General features: G+C 39.8%; 1 protein-coding gene across 4 annotated transcripts in view; it reads left to right on the top strand.

Annotated features, from left to right (window-relative positions):
- RTN4IP1 (reticulon 4 interacting protein 1) overlaps positions 1–18,109 on the top strand; it is a 46,205-nt gene that overhangs the window by 1,087 nt on the left and 27,009 nt on the right. For 3 of the 4 annotated variants that reach the window (XM_055329596.1, XM_055329595.1, XM_055329598.1), the window contains 3 exons: positions 6,218–6,369; positions 7,152–7,220; positions 8,116–8,240. In XM_055329596.1, coding sequence (XP_055185571.1) covers positions 6,218–6,369; positions 7,152–7,220; positions 8,116–8,240 — 346 coding nt within the window. Of the gene's footprint in view, positions 1–1,002; positions 1,094–6,217; positions 6,370–7,151; positions 7,221–8,115; positions 8,241–18,109 lie in introns of all 4 variants that reach the window. The other variant, XM_055329597.1, reaches the window with a different exon arrangement.

Genomic DNA, 18,109 nt, shown 5'->3' with positions numbered 1-18,109 from the left:
TTGAAATGTTTCCCTGCTTACGTTTTAAGATGTAAGTTGCAGTTTGAGCTAATCTGGGTTCCACAGCTAGCTTTTTAGTATATTCTCCTGGGAACTTGGTGATATTCTGAGGGCCCTCGCAGGTTTTGGAGGTATGATTGTTTTCACATCAGTTCAGGATTGGCTTTAAAAAAAAAAAAAAGATTTTAGTTATTTATTCATGAGACACACACACACACAGAGGCAGAGACACAGGCAGAGGGAGAAGCAGGCTCCATGCAGGGAGCCCCATACGGGACTCGACCCTGGGTCTCCAGGATCAGACACTGGGCCAAAAGTGGCGGTAAACCGCTGAGCCACTGGGGCTGCCCCAAGAATTTGCATTTTCATCATAATTCTTTGCTCTCCCACTATTCACAACTTTATTTACTGGTGCAGTGGACAAAGCTGAATGGGTGCCAGGATAGGGACAAGGTACTTTCCTCATTTCCTCTGTTGCATTTTGCCCTGGACAGTTAAAATCCCCTTTCCTGTGTGCTTCTTCCTCCTAAGTGGGAATGTTAACCATATTAATTTCTGCTGGGGAATATTGACAAAATTTGGAGAGCACTATATTCCTTAAAATATATGCATCTTGCAATTATTACAGTGCTGAAAAAAAAGGATTACTATTTATGAACTTTGAAATATAATGACAAAAATACTCCTCACCCATGTCTTCTGAAAAAAATTTTTTAAATCCCTTGGGATGGTTAATCTCCATGTCATAAGTAAGCTGTCCTATGCAGTTCAATTTAACCATAGGTTTGTGTCTTGAAGGCCTTATGTGGAACTTAGAGTTCTTACCAGATTGCTTCATAACAGTTAATGTATGTGAATTATGCATGATTAATTACATTTCTAAATTCCTATAAGCCAATTACAAAATTAGAATTGATAGAATGAATCATTTCATAAGATTTATGGAGAAGCATGAAAGTATTGAGACTGACATGTTTTCATTTTTCCTCCTCTATTTTCCAGGAGCTGTGTGATGATTAGGATGGCAGTTCTCAAGTTTATTGGTCTTAAGATCTCTTTAGCCTCTTAATAATTACAATGGGCTTTTATTTATGTGAGTTATAGCTATCAATATTTACCTTCTTAGAAATTAGAAGAGAAAACTTAAGATTTTTATTCATTTAGAAAAGCGTAAGCTCCTTTGGTGTTAATATTACAAAATTAAATCAGGATAGAAATATAAAATGACTTAAAGGGGTGCCTGGGTGACTCAGTCAGTTAGGCAGCCAACTCTTGATTTCCGCTCAGGTCATGATGAGCTCTGGGATCGAGCTTCATGTTGGCTTCATGCTCAGTAGGTAGTCTGCTTGAGGATTCTCTCTCTCCCCCACTTGCCCCCCATGTGCTTGTGCATTCTCTCTCTCTCTCAAATAAATAAATCTTAAAATGACGTAAAAATGAGAGACAACTACATATATGAAGCATCGAAACAGGTAGTAGTTGATAGATCATAGGATCTACTATGAAGTGCTTACAATGGAAAATAACTATTTTCCAAAATAAAAAATATTAGTGGAAGACTAGCATTGTTTTACACTTTCACTTATCTCTTTGTTTTCTGGTTTAATAAGACAGATGGATTTTCATGAACTTCTGTATTCAATCTATTGCAATGTTATTTGAAGTTAGTGAAGAATATCCAGCCTCGTACAGGTAGTTGAAAAGAAGGGACCTCTTAGACTTCTCAAAAAGATCTTGGGGATGTAAAAACTTGGAGTACTGCTGGATTAGAGAAATAAAATCCAGTGTCATGGTCTTTAGGTCTTTTTTTTGTTTTTTTTTAAAGATTTTATTTTAAAATAATCTGTACACCCAACACAAAAAAGGCTTGAACTCACAACCCTGAGATCAAGGGTCATGTGCTGTACCAGCTGAGCCAGCCAGGCATCTCTTGGTCTTTAGGTCTTTTGTAGATTTTTTTTTTAATTTATTCATGAGAGACACACAGAGAAAGAGAGAGAGGCAGAGACACAGGCAGAGGGAGAAGCAGGCTCCATGCAGGGAGCCCAATGCGGGACTCGGTCCTGGGTCTCCAGGATCATGCCCTGGGCTGAAGGCAGGTGCTTTGGACTCCAATTTTTAATGTTGCTACTTTTAACTTAGTGACTATGTCTAAACCCATGCTGTCCAATATAGTAGCCACTAGTCACAGGTGAGTGTTGAGCAATTGATACGTAGCTAGTTTGAATTGAGATGTTCAGTTAGTATAAAATACACACTGGATTTCGAACACTTAGAAAAAAAGAATATAAAACATCTCATTAATTTATATTGAGGGCAGCCTGGGTGGCTTAGCGGTTTAGTGCAGCCTTCACCCCTGGGTGTGATCCTGGAGACATGAGATCGAGTCCCACGTCAGGCTCCCTGCATGGAGCTTGCTTCTTGCTCTGCCTATGTCTCTGCCTCTGTGTGTGTGTGTGTGTGTGTCTCTCATGAATAAATAAATAAAATCTTTAATAATATTGATTACCTATTGACCTGGTAATATATTAAGTAAACTATTAAGATTAATTTTGTTTTATTTTATTTTTTTTATTGGCTACTAGGAAACATATAATTAAGTTTGTGGCTTGCATAGTATTTTTCTTAGACTGTGCCAGTCTAGACAGTGTGAGGAATAGCTATTACACGTGTCTTTGAGGGGAAGGGGTTTGAGGAAAAACCTGGACTCTTAAAGTGCTTATAGCCAAACACTCTATTAAGGATGAATTGAAATGTCTTTATTACTATGACTGTCCTATGAAATACACACTTGTATTCTTTTTGTTTGCTCTGAAGTAAGAGTTGCCACAACTAGTTGGATATAGTGTTTTACTTTATTCGTTTATTTGGGGTGTGAAGATACCTTAGCTTTTATAGGCTATGTCTTCAAATAGTAGGTTTACCATAGGTTCATCTCCTTTGACTGTAAATCCTTTGGAGGCAGATGCCATTTCTGTTAACTACTACTGGTTTCAGTGCTCCACATATATAGTTGTCATTCATTTTTTATTTTTGCATCATTTTATATTTTCATTCTAACTTAAGATTGCAAGCTAAAGTTAGTGGTGGTTTAACCTTGAGTAATCTATACATTTTATCTTCTTTTAGATCTGTTAACTTTTAATTTCTTTGAATGCACATGCACAATTTTTGTGTACATATTAATTTCAGAAAGTGCCAGGATCTCCATTTTCTTGGCTGCTGTTTTACAACCTAATATTGTGATATATTTTACTTGTATATGGTATTCTTGAGAGATCTTAGTTTTTTTTTTTTTTTTTTTTAAGATTTTATTTATTCATGATAGGCAGAGATACAGGCAGAGAGAGAAGCAGGCTCCACGCAGGGAGCCTGATGTGGGAATTGATCCTGGGTCTCCAGGATCATGCCTTGGTCCAAAGACAGGCGCTAAACCGCTGAGCCACCCAGGGATCTGAGATCTTAGTTTTTTATAACTTAATCGCATAATATTATTTCTAAGCTATATTTACTGCTCATGGATGCTTTTTTTGAGAACATAGGGTGGTGGTTTTAGAAGATATCTCAAATGGTAGCTTGGGGAAATAAAATAATGAGTAGAAGATAATGAACTGTAGGAAGAAGTTAGGTCCTTGCATTCTTGTTAAGGGAAATATCTGTTCTGAAAGATGAAGCCAAGCTGTTTTTCTGGAGATAGCCATTATTAATGGACACAGAATCATAAACCATATAAATGGCTAAGTAAATGAATGGTCTTAAAATAGAAAAAATATATATATTGGCCATATACCCAACAGCATCATACCAACAATGTTTGATTTCTTTAAATGGGATTAAAGTCTCTGAAACTGATGACAGATTAGGACTTTCCAAATTCCCAACTCTGGGCCAGTTTCACTGGCAACCTCCTACAATGGGGTTAAGCTTCTGAGGCCCCCCCCATTTATTTGTGTCCACAAGCAAGTTCTCACTACCAACTGCATTCTGGATTTGGAGCATGCTTGGCTAGTACCAGTGAGCCAGGGCTACTCAGTTGATGAATTAGCATGTCAGGGTGTCTAAAACTTGAGCAACCTTGTCCTGTAGTCTTGGTACCTCAAAAAGGCTGAAGACTTTTTATAGCTCTGAAACAGAGCTACACCTTGAAATGGCTAAATTCCCACTTTTTTTGCCCACAGCACATGGGAATTTTGGTGAATAATTGTGTTTTAGTTATGGAAAAGGAATGTAAGATAGGAAAAGTGAGACATGACTTCTGTGGCAAGTATGCTACTAGCCAGATGGCAAATTGTAATTGGCATGATGGCCATCAGCTTAGATTTTCTGGGACTATCCCAACTTCTCAAATACTCTCTCCTGTGTATCTTGATTTTTTTTTTTAATTAGAAAACTTCTAATTACAAATACTTCTAATTACAAATACAAATACTCTCTCCTGTGTATCTTGATTTTTTTTTTAAATTAGAAAACTTCTAGTTCTAATTACAATTTCTGTAAGTCACCTACCTACCTACCTGTCCTCTCTCCCTGTAACCCTCACCTTCTCCTACAATATGGATTAACTGTCCTTACTCCTGTCCTTGGCCATCCCTCCAGGTAGGTTCCTGATTCCAGCCCCTTTCCTCAGCTCAGGAGACTGTTTTAGAAATTCCTATAGCATCACTTTCCCTTTCTACTGGATCATTCTGCTGAGTACACAAACTTGTTATTTTTCCCCTTAAAGGGGTGGGGGGACCACTCAGAAATCCTCTTTCCTTCTCACCTGTGCCCCTCCAGTCACTGTTTCATTTCTCTTCTCCCCTTCATAGCAAAACTAGTTGAGAGTTGAATGGCTCACAAGCGGGGGCTGGGGACAGAGGGCAGAGGAGAATCTCAAGCAAACTCCCCATTGAGCATGGAGCCCTACTTGGGGCTCAGTCTCACAACCTTGACATCTGAGCCAAAACCAAGAGTTAAACAGTTAACTGACTGAGCCACCCAGGCGCCCCAGCATTTGACTTCTTGAAATGACCCTCTTCCCTTGGCCTTCAGAACCCCCCCCCCCTTCCCTGGTTAGCCTTTCTCAGTCTCCTTTTCTGGTTTCTCCTCATCCTGAAGATCTAATGTGCTACCTCTGAGGGTGGATGGGTGGTGGGAAAAAGTAGATGTATGAGGTGGTTTAGTGATTTGGGAGCATAAATTGTGGTATATGACACTAGAAGGTGGAAAGAATGCTTGTAGCTTCACCTAGCAGACATGTTCTCAGAAAAATGTCAAGCAGAAGTGGCAATGTTATTGGCTACTTATATGTATTGGCTACTAATTATGTTATAATTTTGTGTCTTAGAAAAGTCATTTTATATGTTGAAGTTTTGTAATAAACTGTAGGTTATTGTAGATAGTCAATTTGAAATAAAAAAAGTTAGAATTGGGAATCCCTGGGTGGCTTAGCAGTTTAGCACCTGCCTTCTGCCCACGGCGTGATCCTGGAGTCCCAGGATCGAGTCCCACATCAGGCTCCCTGCATGGAGCCTGCTTCTCCCTCTGCCTATGTCTCTGCCTCTCTCTCTGTGTCTCTCATGAATAAATAAATAAAATCTTAAAAAAAAAAAAAAAAGAATGTTTTCAGCTCTACTTAGCTAATGTTTAGGTAAATATTTAAAAAAAAAAGATATGCATAATAAAGCAATTAACTTATCAGAAGAGGGGTAATCAAAAATTTTTTTTTCCTACTCATGAATCTATGAACTTAATTCAGAGATGTTTTAGAAGCATTTTTGGAGATGTGGGGAACATTCGTCCTAGACCCATTTAGGCGTGGATATAGTATTTGATACTGTTCGTTAACCTCAAAACGCTTTAACATTTATCTTCCCTAGATTTGGCACCAAATGATTTTGTTGTTTAAAAAGTTCACAAATGAATAAAAGAAACTGTCTTCAAAGGATAAAGTAAAACTATAAAAGGAAATACCAAAAGTTCTGAAGGCAGTTTCAAAATTGGAATTTCAAAAATCATTTTGAGCAGCGGTAGCTTTAATGAGTGGTTCTAACTCCCCAAGTAATTTTCTTTGGAAAGAACATTCCTTGTTTTTGTGTTTTGGATTGTGATGATAAAAAATTGTAAGGGTGATTATCTTATAATCCATGTCTTGAGGATCTAGAATCTGGCATGTAACTCTGTAGTAGTTTTTAAATCCTTTCACTCTTTTGGAGGAAACATAAATTGTATTTCATAGGTGGTTATGGAGCTACAGCTTTAAATATGAAACGTGATCCTTTACATATTAAAACCAAAGGAGAAGAATTTCCCCTGACTCTGGGTCGAGATGTCTCTGGTGTGGTGATGGAATGTGGACTTGATGTGAGGTACTTCAAGCCCGGAGATGAGGTGAGTTATGCAATGCCACTACTCCTTTTTTCTAAATACGCAAGTTTCATTTTGCTTCTTTTGGAAATATACCTATATCCTTGACCCTTTTTTTTTCCATCTTTTCAATAAGTATATTAAACTTTGGCTAGAACCCTCATTTTCTTGGTTCTGTTTTTACATTTTTCACAAACAGTTCCTAAATAGCTTGACTGTACTTGAACTTTCTAAATCTAGTACTAAAGAATTGCAAAACTTTATGTAGGATTGGGACTTTTTTTTTTTCTTGCAGAAGTCTTTAAATGACAGTTTCTACCTTATGGGTTAGATGGTTTTAAAATAGCTAGTTGGGTATAATCACCTGTCACTTATCACTTTGAACTTTTATATCAAGAAAGTAAAGTGAGCTCATAATAATAGCTAACACTATTCTAGCTGCTTTTCATAAAATAACACATTTAATTCTTATGAGGTAAGTACAGTTAGGCACAGTTGACAAGATGAGGAGGCTAATCTATAGAGGTCCCACAGTTAGTACTAGAGCCAGGATTCAAGCCCCAAGAGACTGTGCTCTTACTGGTACTCTAAGTAGTCCATAAATACAGTAGGATTTAGTAGCATCTACTTCCAATGTGGTTTGACTTGATAAATCCAGAGTACCATTTTTACATTATGTGAAAATAACTCTTTTACTTGGTGTATTGCTGACTTGTGCTTTTTCACAGGGTGGGGTCTGTAACGGGAAAGCCCTCATGCTGTGCTTTGGTCAGAAAATATGTTTCTAATGAAGTTGTGTATTTCAGGTCTGGGCTGCAGTTCCTCCCTGGAAACAAGGCACCCTGTCAGAGTTCGTTGTAGTCAATGGGAATGAGGTAACTCACCAACTCCGTGCTGAAATGCCATTAGAAAGGATAAACAAAGACTGACAAATATCTCTGAAATAACTGGTTGCTTTTCACATCGGGTTTGTGTTTTATGGGTAGTTTTGAAAGAGCTAAGAAGGAGAATAGGAACTTTAGAAAGAGTAAAAAAGTATTTGATATCCTTTAGTTACACTGCCTGCCAAAGCGGTTCTTTGTCTCTTGGAGCAGGGATTTGGAGTGAGATCTAGAAACCCTGCTGTGTTTCTCAGTTTTACCCAGAAGAAGCAGTTGAAACCAAATATACTAAATGGAGCATACCGGTTAATCATCAACAGAAGCATGAGAGTATCAAGCTGTTTCAAATAACTTTAGAAATAGTCTAATCAAATACAGTCAGGTGGCCTGACAATTTGAATAGAGAAAAAGGGGTTAACATTGAGGAAATTGGCTACAGAAGGGAGGGCAGGAAGGGAAAAAGGGGTATTACTGAGTTTAGAGAAAGTCTGGAAAGATTATCTTCCACTAAATGGGCGTAAAGGAAGCAGCTGATCTCAAAAACAAATTAGAATGTGTTTATGAGGGCTCAAGGTTTATTTGGATTTATTTCTGGGTATAGTCAGAACTAATAGGATTATTGAATGTGGTCTCTTTATGAAGAATTAAGCAGCTTTATCTGATAATGTAGCCTATAAAATATTACTGAACCTCTGTGAGGCAGGTTGAATCATTAGTAGGATATTCCTTCGGGATAATCCTGCAGTAGGGTATGCAGTAAACCCTAAATGTGGTGGAATGTTACAGTCTTATCTATGAAAGTAGTTGGATTCCTATGCAGATAAATATATTTAATTGTTTATAGGTTTGCGGGTCATTGCTTATTTTTAACTGTTGTCTTCAAATTTAGGTCTCTTTCAAGCCCAAATCACTCACTCATACTCAAGCTGCCTCTTTGCCATATGTGGCTCTCACAGCCTGGTCTGCCATAAACAGGGTTGGTGGCCTGAATGACAAGAACTGTACAGGAAAACGGTAAGTATCAACTGTGGCATCTCCACCTCTCTTTTTTCCTTCTGTAAGGTCTTTCTTTGCAGTTGGTTTATGAGAAGAATATGAAAACTCAGATCATTTGCATGAACAGGGTTGTGGTAACATTTAGAACAATCTCCAAAAAAACCTGTGTCAGCTTGATTCATTTATTTTTTTTAAGATTTAATTCTATTTGAGACTGGAGGGATGGGATGGGGCAGGGTCGGGGAGGGGCAGAGAGAGAGGGAGACTTCAAGTAGACTCCACATTGAGTGGGCAGCCTGACTTGGGGCTTGATCTCACCAGCCGGAAATCATGAGCTGAGCAGAAATCAAGAGTTGGACACTCAACCAACTGAGCCACCCAGGTGCCCTGGGTTTGTACTTTCTTAACCTTACTGTGTTGATTCTTAGCCCAAGCAAATGGGAATTTTTAAATGGAAACATGTAGGTGAATTTCAGGAGTCTGAACTTTATAAAAAAAATTTTTGTATGTGAATCTCTGCAAAGAAGATCCATAGCTGGGCAGCCCCGATGGCTTAGTGGTTTAGCGCCATCTTCAGCCCGGGGTATGATCCTGGAGACCTGGGATCCAGTCCCACGTCGGGCTCCCTGCATGGAGCCTGCTTCTCCCTCTGCCTGTGTCTTGAATAAATAAAATCTGTCTTGAATAAATAAAATCTTTTTAAAAAAAGATCTATAGCTTTGGCTATATTCTTAAAAGATTTAAGGATTACCTTTTACCTTTTCTAAAGAATGATGTCAAAGTACTGGTGGGAGTTTTTGTTTTTTTTTTTCCTACCTCTGCTAGGATTTATTCTCTGACTTGCAGATTTCTCTGAAGACCAGATATAAAGAGACTGCCAAACACTGATAATGTTCTTGAGTTCTCTTAGGCCTACTGCTTGGCATCCTTTGGGTCAATTCTTGTGCTTCAAGGCCTTTACTGTTTTAGTTAGCAACAGCACAGTGAATAGAAATGTCTTAGGTGTACTTGAGTCCATATCCAGATTCTGCTGCTTTCTAGATGGGTGGCCCACACTTCTCTGAGTTTTAATAAAGGAGATAGCACAAGTAAAAGTAGTAACACAGGTTGTGGCTCACGGAAGGCACTCAGTAAATGGTGGCTACTGTTACTAGCAGTGAGATTATATTCCTTGTGTCTTTAGAGAGTTGGTGTGATAGGGAAAACTGATTTTACTTTTTGGTGAGAAAACCAGGTACTAAGAACCATTTAATGATTGTGATAAAGGAGAGAAATCTGGAGGTCAGTTTTTTAATAAATTAAAATGAGTTTTTTGATTACTAAGGATTAGCACAGGTAAGATAACTACACTGTTGTGAAACCTTACACTTTACACTTAATGTGTTGGGTTATAAAGGCTTGGATTTAATGAAAGCTTAATAGCTGTATTTCTGAAAGCAGTGTGAAGATGATTCATCTAATGAGGTGCTACCCTTTATTGTAGAATTCAAAGCAAATATTTATTCTAAAGGTCAACCCTGTTTATTTTTTTAAGCTTTTGAAGTTACCATTTAGGTCACCTACTTTGTTTAAGTTAGTCTGGCCACATAGATTTTTCTAATGGTTTGTCTTCATTAATAGCCCTGTAAAATTCAGGGTTTTTAGACCTTTATTATTATTGTAGGCTCTGCATTGACATTGATGCTTTATTGTTTTGTTTTTTCCTTAAAAATATTACACTTTCCATGCTTGCATGTGACCATACTTTGCTATGGTCAGAGAGCTCTCATTGCCAGTTCAGGGCTCCAGGCATGTTTGTTTTTAGTATCTAGAAGAAGCAATTTAGAAAACCACTCTAGCTGTCTTTTCTCAGGTACATGGATCTGTGCCCCTATTTTATTTTTCGCTTTGTGAGTAATTCCTTGGTACTGTGTTAGCTTCTGTTTAAGCAATGACAACTTGGATATGGAGAAATAGAACCTGAGGTCCTACTCTCCACTCTGCTGTTGACTGACTCATCAGGTGACCCCTTACATGCCATTTCTGGAGTCTTTGCAGTTTCCTCCAGGGTACTGAGTGGAGGACAATGTAGGTTGTTAGGGGAGCTTTGAGAAGTGGAGAATTTTATACTTTATAAGTTTTATACTTTATATAGTGTATTGAGTTGGTATATTCATTGATTTAGCCACATATTAACCAAACTGGAGGGAAATTCATTATAAAGAGCCTCACTCACTCATATCCTGAATCTCCTGCATTCTCACCTGACCTGTAGGATGCCTTTGTTCCAATTGGCAGTGAGAACTTGGATCGTGGTGCCAGGAAATCTGTTTACTGCAGTTATACATGGATGGTAATAATGGTTTACATCTCCCAACTCCTTATTTGTGAGAATCAAATGAGAGATGTGAGCACCTTAAAATACTATAAAAAATAATTTTACATGAAGAAATTATGACTAAAGTGGGATTTTATTATATATAAACTCAGAGGTTCCAGTGTCCAAAGTGGCTTTTTCCAGTTTGACTATTCATAGTGAATGGTGGAGCATATTTTGGTTTCTCTAAGCCATAATTATTCTGTTAACTGTTGACATTAAGGCATGTTTTAGTCTGCAATAAAGCCGGTCAGTGTCTCTTAATAAGGGCTAATAGTCTGTTTTCCTAACTAGTTAATTAAACAAAAAGACACAAATACCCATCAAGCACTTTGGAAGATTTTACAGGATTTCTTTATAACAGTGTTTTGAAATTAAAACAGAACTTTCTAAAATGAGGGTTCAATGTGTTTACTTTTTCTGTTATATAATTATATTTCTGCAATAACTGAGCATGTTAACCAAGGTGATAGTTTAATACTGATGTAAAAAAAAAATACTGATGTCACATAATATATCATTTTTGCTCACACTTTGATATCACTAGAAACTGTCAGATGAAATGATTTTTTTCTTAGTAGCCCATCCATAGTTTCTTCATGATTTATTAAGTTGGAAAACATAGATAACCTGGGGCTCTCAAGATGATAGAAATGTTCTAAAAAGCAGTTACACCAGATATGTTTTGAAAGCGGTTTAGTCTGATGGTTATATTTATTGGTAGTGTCATGGTACATCTTGAATATTTCATGATCTACCTGAAATTCATCTTTTACCGGGAAAGTTGTATTTCACTCTGTTTGACAGAAGTATTAGAAAGTGTTAGAAATTGAACCATTCCTCTTCTACAAAATAAATTTCACTTTTAAATTGTATATCCTTGAAACTCAATGCAGTGAATTTAGAAATGCTGTTTATTGTTTGAGATTAGGCTTTATGACAGTAAAATTGTCATATAATTGTAATTTGGGTGTCTGATTGTTACAGAATTAGGCTCCAGTTTGAAACCATTGGGTTTACACCCCCCCACCTCCACCCCGCCCAACCCCTGTGCTTAGACGGTAATTATAACACAGCTTCCTTCCTTCAGATGCCTTCACCCTGTTCTGTACCCCACCACCCACCTGTTTATCTGCACTCTGCTCCCACCACCTCTGTGGACCTCGGGGTTTCATTTGCACTTGACCGCGTGGTGTGGTTAGAGGGTAAGAGGAAGAAGAAAGAAGCCCCTCAATTTGCTTGCAGGAAGAAACTCGCTTGGCTGGGAGGAAGAGGAGAGGGAGGGTGGAGGCTCTGGCCAGTGTGATGCAAATGAACCTTGTCTCTGCCTTGGGACCTATTTGTCTGGGGCCCCAGGAGGGCTCAGTTAAAGGAATAGCAGAAAACTTTGTTGCACTTTGTGTTTTACCAGTGAGCTTTCTGGGGGGAGCTCTAAGCCTTGTGCTCTGCAGGGCGGGCGCTGTAATTTAGCACCCAGCCCTGCCCACTTGCTGCAAGCTGCAGCTGCCCTTCCCCCCACAGGTCCTAGCTGACTAAGTGGCTAACCACGTGACCTTTTTCAGTTCTTAGCATTTCACCTCTCTGAAGTATATGGCACTGCCAACTGCTTCCTTAAGACATATTTTCCATGGTTTCAGGATACTAGACTCCTTTGGTTTTCCTGCCTTTTTGGCCATCTCTTGTAATCTTCAGAGGATCCTCTCTTTCTCCAGCCTTGAATGGTTGCCGTGGCCCCAGGGTCCACTCCATCACGGCTCTTGGTCTCCCAGAGGTCTCTTAGCTGCTCCCAGCTTCTGTGCCTGTTCTGGTAGCTTGCAGATCTGTTTCTCACCCTAGCCTCTCTGCTGAGTTTCAGTTAGTAGTCCCCTTCGAGTTTTAAGCTCAACTGGTGCCAGACAAGATGGGCTGACCGCCACCCTGAGTCCTCTGGATTGTGAACATCCACTAACTGGCACTCCCCTTAAGCCAAAACCAGATACTGTTTCCAAACTCTGCTCCCCCTCCACGGCACAACTCATTGTTGGTGTCACAGGAAATTTAGGATGGTTGTCAAACCAGGGAAAATGTCTTCCACGTTTCCTTTAACGTGGGGGCTGTAAGATTTCAAGGCCTTTCAAGTTTCTTATGCAGTGAATAGGCCTAAATTTACTTACGCATTTTAATCAACAACCCTCCTTCACTAGTTTGTTGATGTCTTCCCAGTGATGGTATCAAATGACAAAACTAATACAAGGTAATAATGTGTCTGTCCTTGACTCAAGGGAAAAACAATGCACAGATTGTGGAGCACAGTGCCTCAAGCAGGGGAGCACTCTTCCTGAGGGATTTGGGCAAGAGTGAGTTTTATGGAGCATTAGAAGAGGCAGCACGGAAATGGCATGATTACCTAGGAGGTCAGTGGTTTCCTTATAAGGCTGGCAGGGCCTGTTTGCTATGTTAAGGTAAGCTAGCCAAGCTGAGTTGGAGGGTTGTGATTGGTGTTAGATTTCCTTGACAGCGATGCATTCTTTGTAGTGTGGACTGACTTAGGTTTAGATTTATGACATGGGCCTGGCCACTGGGGTAGCCTCCATTTTGTGGATCCTGTTATACGAATTAACTTTACTAGTGTGGCGTATTGTGAGTTTTTACAGGTCTCGTAATTGGAAGAATTTTCATGGACAAGCTTCTGGTTTTGCATATCTCAAACTTTGTTTAACCATTTTTCTCCTTTACTATTTGCATAATCTAGTGCTAGGTACCATGATACTTAGCCATCTCACAATAAAACAATAATTTCCTGATGCCTTTTTGTGTCATTTTGGTGGGAAGTAGGAATATTCTTGGAAGGCATTCTTAAGCCAGGATTGCCTGCAAGAACTTTACTCAAAGGACTATGAACCACATCAGTATTTTCCGCTAAACCCAAAGCAAATGTGTTTCCAAATCTGCTTCCCTTCAACCAAATCTGGTGTTACTTGTCACGAGAGGAAGCATAATGGAGGGTGTAGAAATGGAAAGAGACAGAAATTTTAACTGATTGTGGTCAATGGAGGAGGAAAAGTCATTTTCCCTCTACCATTCTGATTTCTCTGCTGAGACTTCTGTAATAAAAGATTAACAAGAGAAAAACAGGAGTTTATTAACATGTATACCTCATGTACATGAGCTACTAGGGGAAAACAAGACACTCAAATGGGTAGCTTCCAATTCAGGCTAAAATACTGTCTTTAGCTAAGGACAGAAGAGAGGAGCATTTAGGGGAGGTCAGTTGTGAAGAAGTTACCAGGAAAAAGCAAGGTAAAATTTGTTATACAGATTTCGGTGGGTGCCTTTTCCAGTGATAATCCCTGGAGGTAACTTTAGAATCTTAACCTTTGTCTTTCATGATAGCCAGGAGAGGAGGTGCACCTTTATAAATTTATGTCCTGCTTTTAGGCTAATAGAGGAAGGGCAGAGCTTTCTTATATCTGCTGCTTCTTAACTGCCTTCAGCTCAAAATAATCCTTATGCCGAAGTGGTATATTTTGGGGCGGCATATTTTGCCATCCTTCATTAGCATATCTTTTGCAAATTTTACAGAAATCTATGTCCACACAAATATTTTGCTGTGGCTTTTCTCAGGGCCTTGTGTAAGTTAAAGGGCTTGGATCTGAAACTTCATTGGCCGTGTAGGGAAGGAAATATGGTTTCCCCCTATTCTTCCAAGTTCTTGCCTGGAACCCCAGTAACAAAAGACTGATTAAAAAGGGAAAAGCACACAAATTTATCTAATGTAAGTTTTATGTGACCTGAGACCTTCATAACAAAATGAAGATTTGAAGAAGTGATTAAACCCGAGTGTTTTTTAGGCTAGTTTGATAAAGAGTGAAGAGTCTTAAAAAAAAAAAAAAAGTGCTAGATTAGAAGGTATGAGCTGAGCATAGTTAACTGGGAAATTTAACAAGGCCTATTGATTCGGATTCCTTGCTATATCCTCTGTCTTGGAGATAAGGATGTCCCTGTCCTCCAGGTATAGGAGCACACTTCTCATTTGAGGATCTTATGACCTGCCTCAGGGGAGAAGGTCAGGGAGTTCTTCCTATACATGCTGCTTCTCAACTGCCGTTACCTTAAAAGATTAAGTATGGGATCCCTGGGTGGCGCAGCGGTTTGGCGCCTGCCTTTGGCCCAGGGCGCGATCCTGGAGACCTGGGATCGAATCCCACGTCGGGCTCCCGGTGCATGGAGCCTGCTTCTCCCTCTGCCTGTGTTTCTGCCTCTCCCTCTCTCTCTGTGTGACTATCATAAATAAATTAAAAAAAAAAAAAAATTAAGTATGCCAAGGTGCCGTGTTTTGAGGTGCGGTATTCTGAACCCCGTCAGCTCCGTGGTAAATCTTTCTCTGCCTGTGTTCCTTCTGCCCCTTATCCATCCTAGGGTTGCCATCATAAACACTCCTTCCTCCTGTCCTCCTTTCTTCTCTCTGTTCTACAGCAGATTGAAGGAACTGGCGATTTGGTATGGTTCCCACTGCCTGTCCTTTTAGGGAAATGCATTCCCAGTACTCCTGGTTAAAATTCTGAGTTTCATTTCCCACGGAATCATTGTTACACTGTGTATGAGGTTCTTGGTCCATTATGGGTTAACTAAACCTTAATAAATGGCTACCCTGGGCACTGAGCCAACATATATAAATAGCTTTGTTTTCATGGGAAAATGTGTTTAAAGTTCCAAACAACTAATTCACACATGAACTCTTCTGCAAATTGGGGGATGTCTACATGAATTACGGAGGCTTAGAAGGGGACACACCAATCCGGCTATCTCGGCCAAGTGTGGTTGATTTGTTTTGTAGTTCTATTCTACTTGTTCAGATTAAGTTTCTCACTTTAGGGAGTAAACTTAGCATGTTATATTTTACTCTCTTTCACCACCTCCCCTCCCCCCCCAGATTTTAAAGTAGTATGAGAAATTAAAAAATGAAATTAGGTGTTTTCAGCATCATCCTTAGGTTTTAAAGACTATTTCTAAAGAGTTAGCCATATTTAACTCACCTTTCTTTCTGAGCCATTAGGACTTTAAATAGAGGGCACTCTAATCTTGAGATGTGGCTTTTTTCCTCCCACGGATACATGGTCTGGGGGGAATCCTAAAGGTCCTATACTTTTATGTTAGAAAGATGGGGAAAGCAAGTATAAACCTTAAATAAGATTGAAAATGCCAACTTTTCCTTTTCACTGACTCCTAGGGTGATCATCATTTCACAGGAGATGAAAATGAGGCCTGCAGATTCGTTAGTGAGAGAGTTGGGACTAGAACCCAGGTCTCTAGATCCCCAGCCCTGGCATTCCACTTTTCTGGGGCTAGGCCAGGATATACAAATTTGAAAGATTATTCCTTACTTCTGGATCTCAGCCTATTTTGTAGTATGTTTCCTATATTTTTTTATTCACAAGGCAGTCAGGGTTGATGCCTTGCCTCTTAAGGCTGGAATACTGAAAATGTGATTGTAGAGGGACTTAGGTACCCAGATATGGGATTAAAAGTGATTTAGTCATGGAAAAGAAGCCACTGCTGACTTAGTACCTTAGTTTAGGCAGAATTGAGAGATTGGACAGTGACAGAGAAAATCAGATTGTAAGGCTTCAGAATGCATATGCAGTGTCAATTCATACTTTCTCCCATATTTTTAATATCTGCCACAGTGTGAATCTCATGGCCTTCAAAAAGAGCTCCACATGTGAATTTAGGAAGTAAGGGAGGAACATGATTAAAAATCTTAGCAATTTTGAATTGTAGTACTTTTTCCAAATAGAGTTATTTCCTGGGTACTTGTTCTATACAATAAGCAATATTCTTCACTCTAGCAAATAGACTTCTGCTTCAATGAAGCTTGAATATACAGTGTGACCATTATAGCAAGCTGGGTAGAAAGCCTTTCCACTCTAGAGCACTTCAGTGGAGGGCCACTGGGGGTAAGCAACAGCAGCTATTTTCCCTTTGTGTCGGAAGTGCTTTGAAGAGTACAAGAATAGTTAGTTCAGCCACGGGACTTCAAACTACGGAGGACTAACCGACCTATTGCTGGCTTGAAAATTCATTTTGCCTGCTGTCCTTTTTTGGGGGACTTTCTTTGAAGAAAAGTGCGGGCTCTAGTTGAATCTGCACAAAACATGGAGCTAGTGGGATCTGAGAATGACGTGTCTCCAGGTCTTTGAGCTGGCTGACTGTATGCTGTACTTAAATGGGCTTGCCCCTCGCCTGTTTTGCACTTGGGGCACCATCAAGTGGCAACATCAGGAACTGAAGCTGCCTCTCTAGAACCACTCCCTCTTCTGCCCAGCACTGCTGTGTGACAGTTTTGCTTTATTATTTGGGGGAATAAGGCTGCTTTGGGTCAAGAGTTATGGGGAAATGATGAACTGACAATAATAAGGTTGGAGATGTGTCTGGCAGTTGGATCCTTAAGCAGCCATTATATCAGGTATCCTTTTAATCCAGCCTTACCAGGGAGAAAAGTAGAAATGAATTTCAGGCTTTTTTTCCACAAATACCTAGGTGATTCCCTCACTTGAGGTAGTAGCAGTTATCTTGACTGCAGGATATAATGATTCAGATGATTTTTAAAGTCAGAAGACATCCACCATCTGCTATATCCAGGGTAATATGCCCAATGCTGGGCATAATGTGAGGTCTCTGCCCTCGAAGGCTTCCAGAATGGCTTGGGAAGCAAGTGTATGGTGAAAATTAACAACGCGGCTAATGCCACATGGCATTGATTCCCAGTTTGGCACTCTCTTAGGGGTGTTGTGCAGGAAAGCTGGAGTTGGGCTTCAAGGGCAGGCAGTGCAGTTATCTGAGGTCTGAGCCATTGTGTACAGGACTAGGGCTGAGATGGAGAGTTCTGTTCAGGAAATGGTGAGAAGTCGAGTTGAGCTAAAGATTAGATTGTGAAGGATTTAAATGAGTGTTTGACTTGCTACATTTCTGTAAATAGGAATGGGCCAGAGTGAAAGAGTAGAATATTTCATGGATGAATTAAATTTTTAAAGATTTTGTTTATTGGAGGAGGGTGTGGGGAGAGAGAGAGAAAGAGAGAAAGAAGAGGGGAGGGAGCATGAATAGGGGAAGGGACAAAGGCAGAGGGAGAAACAGATGCCCTGCTCAGCATGGAGCCCAGTGAAGCTCAGGTCCTTCATGACCTGAGCTAATGACAGACACTTAACTGACTGAGCCACCCAGGTGTCCCTGGAAGACTTAATTTTTGGATATATCTGTGAGGCAGTTTTCATGCTTCCTACCTCCACCACCCTCACCCCCCATTTAGTAAGCACTTGAGCTATTACTGTATGAATTGAAGGATTTTCTTTTTATCTTTATTTTTTAAAGGTTTTATTTGAGAGCAAGGGAGCACAAGCAGGAGGAGGGGCAGAGGGAGAAGCAGACTCCCCATTGAGAAGGGAGCCCAACATGGCAGGATCCCAGGACCTGGGATTACAACTTGTGCCAGAGGCAGAGGCTGTAACCTACTGAGCCACCCAGGTGCCCTAAATCGAAGGATTTTAGAGGA

Source organism: Nyctereutes procyonoides, unplaced genomic scaffold (genome assembly GCF_905146905.1).
Source record: "Nyctereutes procyonoides isolate TBG_1078 unplaced genomic scaffold, NYPRO_anot_genome, whole genome shotgun sequence".
Classification (NCBI taxonomy): Eukaryota; Metazoa; Chordata; class Mammalia; order Carnivora; family Canidae; genus Nyctereutes; species Nyctereutes procyonoides.
Note: the sequence above shows the minus strand (reverse complement) of the source record. Positions and strands in the feature narration are given on the sequence as shown.